The sequence below is a fragment of the Salvelinus sp. IW2-2015 genome, linkage group LG5 (assembly GCF_002910315.2).
Source record: "Salvelinus sp. IW2-2015 linkage group LG5, ASM291031v2, whole genome shotgun sequence".
NCBI lineage: Eukaryota > Metazoa > Chordata > Actinopteri > Salmoniformes > Salmonidae > Salvelinus > Salvelinus sp. IW2-2015.
Window position 1 is genome coordinate 5,393,846 of NC_036844.1, and position 19,419 is coordinate 5,413,264.

Genomic DNA, 19,419 nt, shown 5'->3' on the forward strand with positions numbered 1-19,419 from the left:
TTACCACAAATAGAACAGGAAGACCAGGCCATGAACAGTGTTTGCACATGAGACACACAGAGAGAAGGGCACAGCCCGGTCCACCCACACACACACACGCACGCACACACATACACCATGCTGACCTGTGTGTATGTGCCTCCATGACGCCACACACACCACCCAGCCAGCACACACGTGTCATGTACATGAGCGTGTTTAAATGAACTAAACAGACGATACACACTCATGACACAGATGTCAGCAAGTCGTGTGCWATACAGGATGCACACTGCACAGGGATATATATATATATATTTTTTTACCAGCCAAAATATTTTGTTTATCCATAATTGCACAAAAAACAGATGAGCATGCTTTCTAATATTTAAAAAACAAGAAATATATTACTAGTAATATAGTATATTACTTGCTTAATTTCACTTCATTTTTGTGACCTGCGTCTTTTAACCAATGTACAGTATTTAGATCCAATAATAAAAATAAACAGTTCTACAACAGAACATCAATAATCAACTAAGTGCCACAAAATGCTGAGTAATGTGCTTTATTTATTATTATAGTTCAGGGCTCTACGCTGACATTTTTTACAAGGAGTACATGATGTGCTCCTAAGTAGAAATGCAGAAGCACACAAATAAATCTAGTTGAACAATGACTAAAAGTTAATGAATCAAAGTCCATGCTCAATCAAGCACAGTCATTAGGTGTGACAAACATTTTCAGCTGGCCCTTTAATTAAGGGATGGGCTMTTACKGTGGTCATTTGGGCACTTGKTTATCTGTGACGAAAYAAATCTCACACTGTAATGTCTTCTTAGCAGCAGACAGTTGCAGAAAACTCAAACTAACATTGAAAAACAACCTAGCATGTGAACAAAACGATGTAACTGGCCAAGAAACACGAGAACAAAGTCACACTTTACGAGTCTTTCTTGTCTATTCGACCAACTTCTACATCTGGGCTTTGGATAAAAAAAAAAAACCTTTTTCCAAATGCTCCGCCAACGTGTCTGGTGAAATGTACATTCTTACCCGCCAATGACAAAATCGACCCGCATTTGGCGTGTGTTAATTTCCAACCATGGTCTGTATGAGAGAGATTAATAAGGCAGAGGAGGGAGGMAGAGAGAGGGAGAGGAAGGGAGAGAGAGAGCGGTGGTTGGCCTCACATTGTTGGTCTGAGACCCCTTCTAAGAACCAGTCGAGATGATGAAAAAGATGAAGACACTGACTTACYATGCTAAGTGTGTGGAATGTGTGTGTCTGGGGTTTGCGCGTGTGTTTCTAGGAAAAATGTCCTGCCTGGTGTGTGTCTAGATGCCTCCTTCAGTAAATACAGCTTCACGGAGCAAGTCTTGGATGACCTAATATGACTTGGCATAAAATAATAGCCATACACACACTAGACAGATGAGGTGTTGGACATGGTGTGAGTGTCTGTCAGAGCTTTGGCCTCTCCATCTAGAAGCTGTCCATATTTACTGTCTCTCACTCTGTCTGTGTCACAGTGGCTCTGTGAAAGGCTGTAAGTAAAGCTACACAGCTGCTCGGATAAAGCAGGGTTTTTTACTTCAACATCCTGATATCAATTCCAACTGTTTCTCTCTCTCTCTTCCTGTAATTAGTTTAATTTACCAAGCTTTTTGGGACACACACGCACACACACAAACGCATGCACACACACACACACACACAGAAAGCCCTTTGTGAAAACATCAGTGGTGTAGGTGAGAGGTTAGTTTGGGACTCATTCCCTCTCTCTTCTGGGTGGGCTGCGGTGGTTCCCCCCACACACACAGACAGACACAGACACACACACACACACACACACATTGCCTCAGACACACGCTGCCTCTCTCTCTCTCTTGTTTCTGGTAACCGTAGTGACGGCAGGCTTGATATCGATGCATACTTAGAGAGACAGGACAGGAAGTCTTATCTCAGTATCGACCTCACCCCTCAGCAGCCCCAGCCAGACTGGAAGGAAGCACTATAGATCTATAGACCTGTTCATAACAACCACTCTCTACCATTTTTTTTCCTGTTGCTTTAGCTCCGCTGCTCTAGACTTCTTAGTTCCTGCAGAATATTGGCAGAACAGGACATAGCTAGAGGTTCTAGAAGTCAAGCAGTGATTSCAGCATATTTAGTGGAGAGGTCACCTATCTCTTCTTGTGACCAATCACTGCTTAGGGTGTTAAAGGGTGTCGTTAAGTGTCTTTCTCTTCTGCAGGTCTAGGCAGGGGGCTGCCAGTAGAAGACCTTACACTYGTGGTTAGAGTAAGTATACTTTTCTGTTTTTCTTTTCAAATGAAATGACCTGGTACATCAATGAGTTTGGTGTGCATGTGTGGATCTGTTTTTGTGTGTGTGCGTGTGTGCTTTTGTGAAGCTGATGAGAGTTAATGTGTGCACACATTGTTTGCTCTTTCTCCGGGAAAGCTTTTTACCATATTGTGTGTGTTTCGTTATGACCGTTCTGAGCAGTGCTTTCGCTAATGGACTGCCCACATGCAGTCACCTCATCCTCTGCTCATAGGCGTGTGCGTGCGTGCGTGCYTGGCTATCTGATTCATTTTAATCAAAAGGGGACCATCGTGTTCTCCAAGAAGCTGGGCTGGTAACACCCGCAAATTCAGACAAACACAAGGCGTAATGGGTCCGCACTCTAAAAGATGTTGCATAAAGCTTACTTCATTTTGTATTTTATTGTATTCTTTTCACCGCATCAGGGACAGCAGAGGTTAGGAATAGGAGACGTTTTGGCTTTGCAGCCTTCTTCGGTGTGTTGGTGCGATTTAATTCAAATCAGCAGGTGCTTCTAATCACGGTTGCCGTTCATCTGCCAATCAGGGATGTGGCTTTTTCTGGTCTACCTGTATGCAAGTCAGTCACAAAGAAATACAGAATTCTAAGGTATGCGAGCGGGCACGAAGGGTAATTCATGAATCAATTGACTTCCGCGTCTGCTCACTTGGAGACATCATCTCAATTCATGAGATAGCGTACCAGAAAAGCCACATCCCTGATTGGCAGATGAGCGGCAACCCTGATTAGAAGCACCTGCTGCTCGTCTGTTGTTCCCTACAAATGCTGTTTCTTATGGCTTCCCCTCACGGGTGCCCATACCTTGGTTGGGTCTGAGCTATGGAACCAAGGGGTGAATTGGGGGCTTTGGTCTGCCTAGGCTAAGGCGTGCGATAGCTGCCCTTGCTCGACCATGTTGCTGTGCGCTCTGCCGCTGACTAAGGGAGGCAACTTGAAGGGAGAGGGCGGCCTTTCAGTGGGCAACTCCCTGCCGCCTTGGCCTGCCTCAGTCGAGTACCGTTTTACCTCTCTTCCCAGACTTGGTCGATGATCCGGTCTTATGTGGATGGGATCAGACTAGTTAAACAGTGCTGCATAGCCTGACTCATTAATCTGACTCGTTAAGGCAGGTATCTTAGCGGTTAAGAGCATTGTTAGAATCACGCTTGACAAGGTCAATGAACACCGTGCCTCACTGGATCATTAGAATCATCATTATTCACAATTCATTCAGGACTATCCGTAATCATGGTAGCATCCAGATTAATGTAGAAGTGTCTTATTTACAATAAAGGTGACTCCAAAATGACACACTACACTATTTACCATTCATTTCTATTGGGCACAAAATACTCTGAAACGCAACCAAAACAAACAGCAAATGCATCCAACAAGTTTGTAGAGTCACAAGCTTGATGTAACCACATACTAAACTTTTGACTTTTTTAATACACATATATGTGAATTTGCCAATACTTTTGGTCCCCTAAAATGGGGGGACTATGTACAAAAAGTGCTGTAATGTCTAAACGGTTCACCTGATATGTACCCTCAAATTAACCTCATATATATTGTATAATTTCAAATCCAAATAGGTTTTTGAAGAGCAGCTCGTTCTCTCTCTGGATGATGATGAGGAACTTCCAACATTACAAACAGGTAAGATATATTTATCTGTTTATCTCTCTCTCTCTCTCAATTTAATTTCAATTTAAGGGGCTTTATTGGCATGGGAAACACATTGCCAAAGCAAGCGAAATAGACAAGAAACAGAAGTGAAATAAACAGTAAACATTACACTCACATAAGTTCCAAAAGAATAAAGACATTTCAAATGTCATATTATGTCTATATACACAGTGTTGTAACGATGTGCAAATAGTTAAAGTACAAAAGGGAAAATAAATAAACATAAATAGGGGTTGTATTTACAATGGTGTTCGTTCTTCACTGGTTGCCCTTTTCTTGTGGCAACAGGTCACATCTTGCTGCTGTGATTGCACACTGTAGTATTTCACCCAGTAGATATGGGAATTTATCACATTTGATTTGTTTTTGAATTCTTTGGTGGTCTGTGTATTCTGAGGGAAATATGTGTTTCTAATATGGTCATACATTTGGAAGGAGGTTAGGAAGTGCAGCTCAGTTTCCAACTCATTTTCTGGGTAGTGTGCACATTTTTGTGTTAATATTATGTTATTGAACCTTTGTTTTACTAGGCAAGTCAGTTAAGAACAAATTCTTATTAACAATGACTGCCTACACCGGCCAGACCCGGACAACCCTGGGCCAATTGTGCGCCGCCCTGTGGGACTCCCAATCACGGCCGGATGTGATACAGCCTGGATTCAAACTAGGGTGTCTGTAGTGACGCCTCTAGCACTTAGATGCAGTGCCTTAGACCGCTACGRCACTCGGGAGCCATGTCTTCTCTTGAGAGCCAGGTCTGCCTACGGCAGCCTTTCTCAATAGCAAAGCTATGCTCACAGAGTCTGTACATAGTCAAAGCTTTCCTTCATTTTGGGTTAGTCACAGTGGTCAGGTATTCTGCCACTGTGTACTCTCTGTTTAGGACCAAATAGCATTCTAGTTTGCTCTGTTTTTTTGTTAAATATTTCCAATGTGTCAAGTAATTATCTTTATTTCTCATGATTTGGTTGGGTCTAATTGTGTTGCTGTCCTAGGGCTCTGTGGGGTGTGTTTGTGAACAGAGCCCCAGGACCAGCTTGCTTAAGGGACTRTTCTCCAGGTTCATCTCTCCATCAGGCTTTGTTATGAAAGTTTGGGAATCGCTTCCTTTTAGGTGGTTGTAGAATTTAACGTCTCTTTTCGGGATTTTGATAATTAGCGGGTATTGGATTAATTCTGCTCTGCATGCATTATTTGGTGTTTTATGTTGTACACTGAGGATATTATTTCCAGAATTCTGCATGCAGAGTCTGTTTGGTGTTTCTCCCATTTAGTGAATTATTGGTTGGTGAGCGGACCCCAGACCTCTCAACCATAAAGGACCATGGGTTCAATAACTGATTCAAGTATTTTTAGCCAGATCCTAATTAGTATGTCAAATTTTATGTTCCTTTTGATGGCATTGAAGACCTTCTTGCCTTGTCTCTCAGATCCTTCACAGCTTTGTGGAAGTTATCTGTGGCGCTGATGTTTAGGCCATTTCGTTTTTTTGTGTGCTCTAGGGCAACGGTGTGTAGATGGAATTTGTATTTGTAGTCCTGGCAACTGGACCTTTTTTGGAACACCATTCTTTTTTGTCTTACTGAGGTTTACTGTCAAGGCCCAGGTCTGACAGAATCTGTGCAGAAGATCTAGGTGCTGCTGTAGGCCCTCCTTGGTTGGGGACAGAAGCACCAGATCATCGGTAGACATTTGACTTCAGATTCTAGTAGGGTGAGGCCGGGTACTGCAGACTGTTCTAGTGCCCTCACCAATTCGTTGATATATATGTTGACGGTGGAGCTTAAGCTGCATCCCTGTCTCACCCCACGGCCCTTTGGAAAGAAATGTGTGTTTTTTGCCAATTTTAACCTCACACTTGTTGTATGCATTTCCCCCAACACCACTTTCCGTCAATTTGTATAGTAGACCCTCATGCCAAATTGAGTCAAAAGCTTTTTTTTTAAATCAACAAAGCATGAGAAGACTTTGACTTTGTTTTGTTTCTTTGTCATACAGTAATTTGGTAAAAAGCCAATTTGACATTTGTTCAGTACATTGTTCTCCCTGAGGAAATGTACGAGTCTGCTGTTAATGACAATGCAGAGGATTTTCCTAAGGTTGCTGTTGATGCATATGCCATGGTAGTTATTTGGCTCAAATTTGTCTCCACTTTTGTGGATTGGGGTGATCAGTCTTTGGTTCCAAATATTGGAGAAGATGCCAGAGCTGAGGATGATGTTAAAGTATAGCCAATTGGAATTTGTGGTCTGTATATTTTATTATTTAATTTAGGATACCATCAACACCACAGGACTTTTCGGGTTGGAGGGGTTTGTATTTTGTCCTGTAGTTCATTCAATGTAATTGGAGAATCCAATGGCTTCTGGTAGTCTTTAACAGTTGATTCTAAGATTTTCATTTTATCATGTATKTGTTTTTGCTGTTTGATCTTTGTTATAGGGCCAAAAATATTGGAGAAGTGGTTTATCCTCTCTCTCTCGTAGTTAAGACAGTTAGTGTGTAAGTGAGAAGGTGAGAGAGCAGATGTTGATGCTCGCAGGTGTTCTCTGTTGTCAGTAAGGAATGCAATGCAAGTAAAAGCATCCAATGTGTAACTCCGGGGTGCTGGCCTTCTAGGCAGAGTTCCTCTGTCCAGTTTCTGTGTTATTTTGCCCATCTTAATCTTTTATTTTTATTGGCCAGTCTGCGATATGTCTTTTTGTTTGCAACTCTGCCTAGAAGGCCAGCATCCCGGAGTTGCCTCTTCACTGTTGACGTTGAGACTGGTGTTTTGCGGGTACTATTTAATGAAGCTGCCAGTTTAGGACTTGTGAAGCGTCTGTTTCTCAAACTAGACACTCTAATGTACTTGTCCTCTTGCTCAGTTGTGCACCAGGGTCTCCCACTCCTCTTTCTATTCTGGTTAGKGCCAGTTTGCGCTGTTCCGTGAAGGGAGTAGTACACATCGTTGTACGAGGTCACTTTTTTTAGACATTTAATGCAACGGCTCGTCTCCTCACTCTGCTGCTGGCTCCTGCACATTGTTTTCAACACCAATATGCTGGTTAACATTGCTATTATACCTATAGCAACATGGTTTATACTTTTTTACAATTTATTTAACCTTTATTTTACTAGGCAAGTCCGTTAAGAACAAATTCTTACTTACAATGACGGCCTACCTGGGAACAGTGGGTTAACTGCCTTGTTCAGGGGCAGAACGACATATTTTTACCTTGTCAGCTCGGGGATTTGATCCAGCAACCTTTCGGTTACTGGCCCAACGCTCTAACCTCTAGGTAAGGGCGCGAATTCAACAGTGCACTGATGTACAGCGACCGCTATCCGACGAGGGAGAAAGCTCATTTGTTATAAAATGATATTATTTTTGACAGACCAGTCGACTAAACTGGGTCAGCCCTAATTCCTACACTATGGACTTCAAGGTAAATCTCAGCTTTGTTAAAAATAAAATCAATAAAATCGATGATATGTATCATAGTGATTCAGGAGTAACATTAAAACAGAATAATATACCCCACCAACATTAGACTATACAGAAAACCCTCAAATTGCTGAAAAATTCAATTAAATCAATGATGAGAGAATAGTCAGAATAACTGATAACTAAAATAGCAATGCAGAGATGTATTATAGGTAATTCATMTTTAGTGAAACACTACAGACTTTGACTTTGTGGCACAGCAGAAAGATCAGTTTACCTCAAATCCAGAGGATGTGAGTTCAAATCCCAGGTGGGGTCATATTTTAGCTGAACAGTGATACCATGTGGAATTGCACTTTTTGGAATTGCACATGTGAAATGTCACATGTAAAGTGTTCCAAAAACACATGTTTTCACATGTGACGTCATGTGTAGTGTCCCAAAGCTGCATGTTTTCACATGATTTCATATGTGAAGTTTTCCAAAAACAAAGGTTTTCACATGATTTCACATGTGAAATTTGAAATCACGTGGTTCAAAATGTGATAACATGAAACTACACTGWTAGCCATTGCTGTTAATTTTGTGTTAAGTCATTTATGGTACGTTTCTACAGTAATAAGTCAAATCAAATTTTATTTGTCAAATGCGCCGAATACAACAGGTGAAATGCTTACTTACTATACAAGCCCTTAACAAACGATGCAGTTCAAGAAATAGAGTTAAGAAAATATTTACAAAATAAACTAAAGTAAAAAAAATATAAAATAATTACATAACAATATATAGGGGGTACCGGTACCGAGTCAATGTGCGGGGGTATAGTTTAGCAGTTGCCATACCAGACGGTGATGCAACCAGTCCGGATGCTCTCGATGGTGCAGCTGTAGAACTTTTTGAGGATCTGAAGACCCATGCCAAAACTTTTCAGTCTCCTAAGGGGGAAAAGGTATTGTCGTGCCCTCTTCGACTGTCTTGGTGTGTTTGGACCATGACAGTTTGTTGTTGATGTGGACACCAAGAAACTTGAAACTCTCGACACGTTCRACTTCAGCCCTGTCTATGTTAATGGAGGCCTGTTCGGCCCTCCTTTTCCATGATCAGCTCCTTTGTCTTGCTCATATTGAGGGAGAGGTTGTTGTCCTGGCACCAGGCCTCTGATCTCCTCCCTGTAGGCTGTCTCATCGTTGTCGTGATCAGGCCTACCACTGTTGTATCATCAGCAAACTTAATGATGGTGTTGGAGTCGTGCTTGGCAATGCAGTCAGGGGTGAACAGGGAGTACAGGAGGGGACAGAGCACGCACCCTTGAGGGGCCCCAGTGTTAAGGATCAGCGTGGCATACGTGTTGTTTCCTACCCTTACCACTTGAGGGCGGCCCGTCAGGAAGTCCAGGATCCAGTTGCAGAGGGAGGTGTTTAGTCCCAGGGTCCTTAGCTTATTGATGAGCTTTGTGGGCACTATGTTGTTGAACCCTGAGCTGTAGTCAATGAACAGCATTCTCACATAGGTGTTCCTTTTGTCCAGGTGGGCACGGGGACTATGGTGGTCTGTTTTTAAAATGTTTTGGACTCGGTCAGGGAGAAGTTGAAAATGTCAGTGAAGACACTTGCCAGTTTGTCTGCGCATGCTTTCAGAACACGTCCTGGTAATCCGTCTGACCCCACGGCTTTGTGAATATTGACCTGTTCAAAAGGTCTTTCTCACATCGGCTATGGAGAGCATGATCAACTCATGCCAGACACCTGACTCAAAGAGCTTTCCTTCCCTCATTCTTCACAGTAGAAGCATCAAACAAGGTTCTAAAGACTGTTGACATCTAGTGGAAGCCTTAGGAAGTACAATATGACCCCAAAGACACTGTATATTGGATAGGCAAACCTAGAAACCTCAGATTTCCCACTTTCTGGTTTGATTTTTTTCTCAGGTTTTTGCCTGCCATATGAGTTCTGTTATACTCACAGATATCATTCAAACAGTTTTGGAAACTTCAGAGTGTTTTCTATCCAAATCCACTAATAATATGCATATCTTAGCTTCTGGGACTGAGCAGCAGGCAGTTTACTCTGGGCACCTTATTCATCCAAGCTACTCAATACTGCCCCCAGCCATACAAAGTTAACTTGGCATGCCTCACTTGCATTTGCATTTAAACTAATAGGATACTATAGATGTGCTTATGGCACAAACTGTTAAATAAAAGTCCTTTAATTTTTGTAGTAAGTTACCTGCTACTGTGCAAATAACTTTTAATGTATTTCTACAGCTGAACTATATTTTCTCATTAAATACACAACAGCAAACTATATTCAGGAAGTACARAGAAATTCCAATTCTAATTCAATTATTTCCATTCCTGGACATTTAGGAATTGGGTTTACTTTCTGAATTGACTTGAACTTAAATGGAATTGAACTCAACATTGATTAGCACACTTGGGATGCTACCACACCTGGGAATTGAACTCACAACCTCTTAGATGACAYRAACRTGAAMTTCCTACTTCGCCACCAGGTCTGTGGCRYTGACASAGATCGGCCACATATTTATTGACAWGAATACATTTARGCACTTTGCTAAAYGTTGCCTGGAWTCATGTCAGTAATTGTGCGAAAATTTGACAACTCCAACTAAAAAGTAGCATTGCTCAGGGACACTTGACATTAAGGCCTATATTCAATCAGATTAAGCCTAAACACGTGATAGCCGACACCCGCATAGCTGGTGTTTTGGCAGAGTCGCAGGTGGACCTGCGTTAGAACTGTCAAATTGTTGAACTACTGCTCGCTTTGTCATTGTCACGAAGCCACACCCATCCTACTCGCGTTAGAAGTTCAGAACGAGAAAGTATAGGCTATATAAAATAATGACACTTAAATTAGAAATCCTCATTTATTTAAAAAAATATATTTTCATCAGCCTTATCGAYGTTTAGATTACATATCACATTTCAGTGTTCTAACTTGTAAACAAGCCTGCATGGGATTTCTCTTAATGCAGATCTGTGCAGCCAATGTCAATTTTCGCTTCAGGTATAATGCCGGGAGACGCTTGTAGAAAATAACAAAATGGAGCTGAAAACAAAATGGAGCTGATCGTGGACTATAGGAGYCAGCAGAGAGAGCACGCCCCCATTCACATAGACAGGGCCGCAGTGGAGAGGTTGAAAATCTTCAAGTTCCTTMGCGTGCACATCACTGACCACCTGAAATGGTCCATTCACACAGACCGTGTGAAGAGGCAACCATGCCTCTTCAACCTCAGGAGGCTGAAGAAATTTGGCTTGGCCCCTAAGACCTTCACGAACTTCTGCAGATGCACCATTGAGGGCATCCTGACGGGGTGTATCACCGCCTGGTACGGCAAATGCACCATCCGCAACCTCCGGGCTCTCCAAAGGTTGGTGCAGTCTGCGCCATGCATCACCAGGGGCACACTACCTGCCCTCCAGGACACCTACACATCTACAGCACCCAGTGTCAAAGGAAGGCCAATAAGATCATCAAGGACCTCATTCACCCGAGCCACGGACTGTTCAAGCCCAGACCGAGTAAACTAAAAAACAGCTCATGTTACCAGGCCATCAGACTGTTGAACAGCCATCATTAGCCATCTACCAGGTGATGCACACTCACTACCACAAAACTCACACACAAGCTATCATACACACACACACCTCATACTCACGAACAAACGCACTCACAGCCAACACTGCTGTTCCATGTTATAGAGACATTGAACCACTGGTCACTCCCGTTTCACACTGTGTATTTAAATATTGTAAAAAGGAAAGTGGGATACCTAGTCAGTTGTACAACTGAATGCCTTCAACTGAAATGTGTTTTTCGCATTTAACCCAACACCTCTGAATCAGAGAGGTGCAGGGGGCTACCATAATCGACATCCACGTCTTCGATGCCCGGAAAACAGTATGTAGCTTATTCTAATATCTGTACTACTGTACATTGTATTTTAGTGACGCTGTTTATACACACCAGATATTTATTTATATACAGTGCCTTCGGAAAGTATTCAGACCCCTTGACTTTTTCCACATTTTGTTACATTATAGCCGTATTCTAAAATGGATTAAATATGATTTTTTTTCTCAGCAATCTACACACAATACCCCATAATGACGAAYCGAAAACAGGTTTTTATAAATGTTTGAACATTTTATAAAAAACTGAAATATTACATTTACATAAGTATTCAGACCCTTTACTCAGTACTTTGTTGAATCACCTTTGGCAGTGATTACAGCCTCCAGTCTTCTTAGGTATGACGCTACAAGCTTGGCACACCTCTATTTGGGGAGTTCCTCGAATTCTTCTCTGCAGATCCTCTCAATCTCTATCAGGTTGGATGGGGAGCGTCGCTAAACAGCTATTTTCAGGTCTCTCCAGAGATTTTCAAGTCCGGGCTCTGGCTGAGCCACTCAAGGACATTCAGAGATTTGTCCCYAAGCCARTCCTGCGTTGTCTTGGCTGTGTGCTTAGGGTCGTTGTCCTGTTGGAAGGTGAACCTTCGCCCCAATCTGAGGTCCTGAGTGCTCTGGAGCAGGTTTTCATCAAGGATCTCTRTGTACTTTGCTCCGTTCATCTTTCTCTCGATCCTGASTAGTCTCCCAGTCCCTGCCGCTGAKAAASWTCCCRASAGCATGATGCTGCCACCACCATGCTTCACAGTAGGGATGGTGCCAGCTTTCATCCAGACGTGACGCTTGGCATTCAGGCCAAAGAGTTCGATCTTGGTTTCATCAGACCAGAGAATCTTGTTTCTCATGTTCTGAGAGTCTTTTATGTGCCTTTGTGCAAACTCCAAATGGGCTGTCACGTGCCTTTTACTGAGGAGTGGCTTCCGTCTGACCACTCTACCATAAAGGCCTGATTGGTGGAGTGCTGCAGAGTCGGTTGTTCTTCTGGAAGGTTCTCTGATCTCCACAGAGGAATACCTCCCTGAGCAAGGCCCTTCTCCCCCGATTGCTCAGTTTGGCCGGGCGGCCAGCTCTAGAAAMAGTCTTGGTGGTTCCAAACTTSTTCCATTTAAGAATGATGGAGGCCACTGTGMTCTTGGGGACCTTCAATGCTGCAGAAATGTTTCGGTACCCTTCCCCAGATCTTTGCCTTGACACAATCCTGTCTCGGAGCTCTARGGACATTACCTTCAACGTCATGTATTGGTTTTTGAACTGACATGCACTGTCAACTGTGGGACCTTTATATAGACAGGTGTGTGCCTTTCCAAATCATGTCCAATCAACTGAATTTAACACAGGTGGACTCCAAACAAGTTGTAGAAACATCTCAAGTATGATTAATGGAAACAGTATGTACCTGAGCTCAATTTTGCGTCTCATAGCAAAGGGTCTGTATGTAAATAACGTATTTCTGTTTTATATTTTTTATACATTTGCAAAAATGTCTAATTTTTTTTTGGCATTGTCGTAATTATTGAAAAAATGTATAATTGAATACATTTTAGAATAAGGCTGAAACGTAACAAAATGTGGAAAAAGGGAAAGGGTCTGAATACTTTCCGAATGCACCATATKAGCTTAATGTTTAGGAACATAGAACATTAACTGGGATGACATTCACTCTTATGGGACACCAAAAAGAGCAAGCTGAAAGCCATGCCTAGAATTAGCCATGCCTGCAATCTGCTGATAGGCTGACCCTGTTATAGTATTCTGCCTGTCAGCGAGTGATGTGTTTGCTGTCAACAGAAGAGTCAGTGAAGCCACGGTAAGATATTGGCAAGGTTGCTAGTGGCAGCACGTGTCCTGTAGGTTACTGGCAACATTCTTCCAGTAAGTTTTGTGACTTTTAGTTTCCAGTTAAGAAATGACAAATTCACCACAACTTCTGGGAACCAGTTGCCATTAATTTACTGGGAAATGCACAATAACCTCTTCACAGTGAAGCTCATTACTGACACATTCTCTTACCGCATTTGCCGAACAGACAGTGTCAAAGGAGGTGCGCTCTACTTGCATCGGAATAACCATCAAACACTTAAACTTCTACAGCACTTCCACTGACGTTTGGCATAAATACTATTATTTCATCATGGCACCAAATATGCTAATGAGGTCAACCAGTACAACTTGACAGAGCTTGAAGAATTTTTTAAAGAATAAATTGCACATTTTGTACAATCCAGGTAGGCAAAGTTCTTAGAGACTTACCCAGAAAGACTCACAGCTGTGGAATAAGTCAAGGGGTATGAATACTTTCGGAAGGAACTGTACCGTTGACCTTTTTGTACCCCAGGTAACAATGTGGTACCCTAACCATTATGTACCCCAGGTAACAACGTGGTACCCTAACCATTTTGTACCCCAGGTAACAATGTGGTACCCTAACCATTATGTACCCCAGGTAACAACGTGGTACCCTAACCATTTTGTACCCCAGGTAACAACGTGGTACCCTAATCATTGTTTTTTTTTTATATAGAATGAATAAGTAACCAAGAGGTTGCAAGTTCAAATCCTCAAAGAATGAACTCTACGTCAAGTGTCCTTGGGCACTGCTAGTTTTACATTGACGTTATGTTGGTTGTGATTATTTGACAATTATTTACTTTATTCTGGGCAGCTTTTAGCAAAGTGCAGAAATGTATTCTTGCCAATAAGTCTATGGCCATATCTCTTTCACGCTCGCAGATCTGGTGGTGTCATTGCACTCTTGTAGGACATTTCAGGTTGCTAGCGACCAAGAGATTATTAGTTCAAATCCTGTTTAAGGCCGAGTCCCAAGTGTGGTCACAGTATGAAATTATACAAGATTCCTTACACTAATTCAAATTAGAATACAGCAGCATACTGTCATTTAATGGAAATAACACCTTCAAGTTGTTATATTTACTTTATTTTTACTGCAACTTTCGGCAAAGTACAGAAATGTGTTCTTGCCAATGGCCGTTATGTCCACAGACCTGGTGGCGCAGCAGGAACTTCAGGTAGCTTAGCAACCAAGAGGCTGTGAGGCTGAATCCCAAGTAATCAGTATACAGCAGCATACTGTCCTGTTAACATTAACACCTGCATTTAGCTGTACAAATACAAATAAATATTTAACATGAGATCGTGTTTTCATTTGCTCACATGTTGTCATGTGTAGTTTCATGTTAAATCCACATGTTGTCATGTGTAGTTTCATGTTAAATCCCCATGTTGTCATTTTATTTATTTTTTACATTAATTTCACGAGATCATGTACTCAACGTGCTTACGTGTTATCACGTGTAATTTTAAATTATCACATGTAGCTTCACATGTTATCACATTAACTTAACATTAAATCACATGTGATCACATGAGATCACACAAGATCACGTGTTCACATGTGACATTCACATGTTTCTTCTGTAAGTGCAACCAAGCAGCTGATATATGGAGAATAGGAAGGAATCTTTTCCATCATGTATTCTAGAACTACCAAGTCAACAGAAATTGATGTTTTTTTTAGCATTCCATTGTCATAAAGGCCCATTATGCTATTCTCCTCTCAACTGGTATTGGCTAATGGAATGTTCTTTTGATGATTGTGATTGATTGGAACAGACATTCATCTTTGCTGTGTTTTGATAAACATCAATTAGCATATTTTTACCATTATGTTGTGTTCTTACATAGCACTCATTATTTTGTGGTGGTCTTGGCCCCCTGTTTGACTGATGGCTCTCACCCCACACTCTTGGCTGTAGTTAGTCTCATTTTTCTTTTTTTTCTCTTTTTATTAAACTTTTGTTTAACCAGGAAAAGCCCATTGAGACACAGAGTCTCTTTTGCAAGGGAGACCTGGCCAAGAAAGCAGTAGCAGTCAATATGTAATTTAGCAACATTTATCATTCAGAGCGTGTCTCTTGTTGTGTTGTTTTCTCCAGTGAAGTCCCAGACGGCCCACCCCAGACGAACCCAGAGACAGTCCTCCCACTCTGCTGTGGCAGACAAATCAGCCTCCATGATCAATGGCAGGAGTCAGCTCTCCACAGAGGTAGACCACCTTACCATAACTCACGCGATTGATGATGTGGTATTTGAGCAAATACTTTATTGATCTATTTATCTGTTGCTCTCTCACTCACTCACTCACTCACTCACTCACTCACTCACTCACTCACTCACTCACTCACTCACTCACACACAGGTGGATGACCTCAAGGCCAAGGTTAGTGTTGCCGGGATAACGAGGGACAGCTCTGTGACTGACAGCAGGGTGTGGGACACAGTGGACTCAGAGGTCCTCCTCCAACAGGCCACCGTCACCCCTCCTCCCTTCGGACTAGAGGAGCAACAGTCCCCCTTCGTCTCTTATTCTTCTTCTCCCTTGTCCTCCCCTGCTGACCGAGCCCTCGCCCGAGTGAACAGCCTTTCCCACTCATACCTAACCAATCAGAGAGGGAGCCCACCTCTGGAGTCACCTAACCTCAGGTATCAAGCTCATTCATGCAACCCCCTGTTACTCAAGCCATTGGGTTTCTTTTTAGATCGAGAGAAGTTCTCTTTCAAATTATTTGTTTCGATATCTCACATGTGGGATATGGCCAGCTCCCGTATCGCAAACATGCTCTCCAAAGCCAGGTATTCTCAACGTATAAACCCTCAGAGGGCCCGAAACTATGATAGGGGCAGCAACCTTAAAGAGGAAAGGGTCTAAACCATCTGACCCAGATGGATTTTTGGGGTCAAGTTTAAGGAGATTCTTTAGCACTTCAGACTCAGTGACCGCCTGCAGGGAGAAACTTTGTAGCGGGGCAGGGGAAAAAGAGGGAGGAGCATTGGGGCTAGTCGCATTAGAAGGGGTGGGAGATGAGGAAATCTTGGCCGGGCAAGGAGACATGGCTAAGTCAAATAGGAATCCTGATGAAGTGGTGATTAAAGGGCTCAGCCATGTGCTCATTGTCAGTAACAACCACATCATCATCATTAAGGGACATGGGCAGCTGTGAGGAGAAGGGTTTATTCTCCAGGCGCCGGATTCACAAAACACTTCTTACACAAAAATTGAAGAAGCTTCTTAAGAAAAAAAAAAGAAGTTCGTAAGAGCAATTCCTCAACAATATCTTAAGATTGAATGATCTTCTTATGAACTCTTCAAATATCTTGAGATGTTTGTTGTTAGGCAACCAATTTAGTTAGCTGTCTAGCTAGCAATGGCATCATGTTAGCATATTTTGTACTGAGATTACTGTTCTAAAACATGTTCTTGGGTTTAAAATAATCAATACTGAAACATTCAGATTAAGTTTGAATGAATTAAACATGTTCAATTGCTTTCATGAGCTTTATCTCACTGCCCTGAGTTTAAGACGAGGGTTTATCTATCTTGGAATTAAGAACATTTCCAATAACTTTATTTTCAATAATCTAATTTCTTAACTTTTTGCTTAAAGAAAAACATAAGAAATAGCACAAGAAAATTTCCAAGAACCTTTTTGAGGAATAGCTACTTTGCTAAGAAATGACAGCTAAGAAATGCATTCTTAATACTGTATGTGCAATCCCATACTGTATGTGCTGAAGCCAATTAATTTACTTTTACCTTGCGCCAGCTGTTGGTTTCAGCACTTAGAGTATGGATATGAGAAGGCTGTAGTAATAATATAATATATGCAATTTAGCAGACACTTTTATCCAAAGCGACTTAGTCATGCGTGTACAGATTTTACGTATGGGTGGTCCTGGGAATCGAACCCACTATCCTGGCGTTGCAAGCGCCATGTTCAGAGGACCACCAGTGCGTTCAGATGAGCCTTTATGTTGACGTTCCCTCCTCTCTCTCTCTCTCCCTGACAGCACCAGTCTGGTAGCTCTAGTGATTGACAGTGAGGAGGAGGGGGTTCTGGAGAAGTCTCCCTTCTCTCCTCTTACCTTTGACCCTCGCAGCAGCGGGGACGACGCCTCCCCAGACCTCACCTGCACACGCACACACTCTGCCTCCTCGGCCGGTGACCCCACCCCCACAAAGGTACCAGGCAGAAGCTTTCTTGTCCACCCTCACAAATAGAGACTCGCATAAAGAAATGTCATAGTTTCTCTCCTCCTCCTTTGACAATCTACTGACTGTTCCACTCCAAAGGAGGTTGTAAGGACCAATATATTAGGGCCGACTGTACATCTAAAATGTATCATCGTTGTGTTGACCTCAGTGTTTGTGTTGTGTTGTATTTTTCCAGGATATGGGCGACCAGAAGATCAGACACCGCTCCTACTCCTACTCCTCCCCCAAGATCAGCCTGCTGCCCTCCCGCTTCTCCCGTGACACCTCGGCCCAGCCTGCGACATCTGACCTCAGCCCTGGTTAGTGTCCGTGGGACCTTTTACAGTTATTAACCCCCCCCACCCCCCCTATTGAGAAACACTTCCAGAGAATTTTCCCACTAGGCACACAATGGTTGAATCAATGTTGTTTCCACGTCATATCAATAAAATTACATTAAACCAACCAGGAATAGATGTTGAATTGACGTCTGTGCCCAGTGGGTTATTACTTRGATTGGAATAAAGGTGGCAGGGTTTTCTGAGAACATGATGATATTGATAGTCCCGTCACTTCCAATGCCTTGTTCGTCTTTGTATGTTTGGTCCTGTCCTTCTATGTGTAGTAACGGTCTTCAAAATGGATAAAAGGTCACAAATACAGTTCTGATAAATGTTACAGCTGCATAATGGCCTAAGACACTCAACTCTTTTTTTATAGAAAAATWATGATTGAATTATAGCACATAAAAAATTGTATAATGAGAAAGACAAAATCTATGCAATCCAGGCATTTTGGTGTGACTTCAGGTATTCAATTGAATGTCAAATATACAGTGCCTTCAGGAAAATATTCAGACCCCTTGACTTTTTCCACATTGTGTTACGTTACAGCCTTATTCTAAAATGTATTGCATTGTTTTTTCCCTCATCAATCTACATACAATACCCCATAATGACAAAGCAAAACAGTTTTTAGAAATATTAGCTAATTTATTTAAAAAAAACAACTGAAGTATCACATTTACATAAGTATTCAGACCCTTTACTRAGTACTTTGTTGAAGCACCTTTTGCATTGATTACCTCATCGAATCATCTTGGGTATGATGCTACAAGCTTGGCACACCTGTATTTGGGGAGTTTCTCCCATTCTTCTCTGCAGATCCTCTCAAGCTCTGTCAGGTTGGATGGGGAGCATTGCTGCACAGCTATTTGCAGGTCTCTCCAGAAATGTTCGATCGGGTTCAAGTTCAGCCTCTGGCTGGGCCACTCAAGGACATTCAGAGACTTGTCCTGAAGCCAATCCAGCGTTGTCTTGGCTGTGTGCTTGGGGTCGTTTTCTTGTGAACCGTCGCCCCAGTCAAGGATCTCTCTGTACTTTGCTCCGTTCATCTTTTCCTCAATCCTCACTAGTCTCCCACTCCCTGCCGCTGAAAAACATCCCCACAGCACGATGCTGCCACCACCATGCTTCACCGTAGGGATTGTGCCAGGTTTCCTCCAGATGTGATGCTTGGCATTCAGGCCAAAGAGTTCAATCTTGGTGACATCAGACCAGAGAATCTTGTTTCTCTTGGTCTGAGAGTCTTTAGGTGCCTTTRGGCAAACTCCAAGCGGGCTGTCATGTGCCTTTTACCATAAAGGCCTGATTGGTGGAGTGCTGCAGAGATGGTTGTCCTTCTGGAAGGTTCTTCCATCTCCAAAGAGGAACTCTAGAGCTCTGTCAGAGTGACAATCGGATCCTTGGTCACCTCCCTGACCAAGGCCCTTCCCCCTTGATTGCTCAATTTGGCCAGGCGGCTAGGAAGAGTCTRGGTGGTTCCTAACTTCTTCCATTTAAGAATGATGGGGGCCACTGTGTTCTTGGGGACCTTCAAAGCTGCAGAAATGTTTCGGTACCCTTCCCCAGATCTGTGCCTCGACACAATCCTGATTTAGGTATGTGGATTTGTCTGTCTGCTTTCTTTTCTGAGTGGCGACTTTGTTTACATTATCATCTAATC

The 19,419-nt window shown here is 42.5% G+C and overlaps 1 protein-coding gene across 1 annotated transcript in view; it reads left to right on the forward strand.

The window, feature by feature from the left end:
• Positions 1-19,419, forward strand: part of LOC111964473 (rho guanine nucleotide exchange factor 28-like) — a 103,135-nt gene that overhangs the window by 36,676 nt on the left and 47,040 nt on the right. The window contains exons 8-13 of the mRNA XM_070443539.1: positions 2,237-2,283; positions 3,906-3,969; positions 15,320-15,429; positions 15,583-15,866; positions 17,232-17,403; positions 17,612-17,735. Coding sequence (XP_070299640.1) covers positions 2,237-2,283; positions 3,906-3,969; positions 15,320-15,429; positions 15,583-15,866; positions 17,232-17,403; positions 17,612-17,735 — 801 coding nt within the window. The remainder of the gene's footprint in view (positions 1-2,236; positions 2,284-3,905; positions 3,970-15,319; positions 15,430-15,582; positions 15,867-17,231; positions 17,404-17,611; positions 17,736-19,419) is intronic.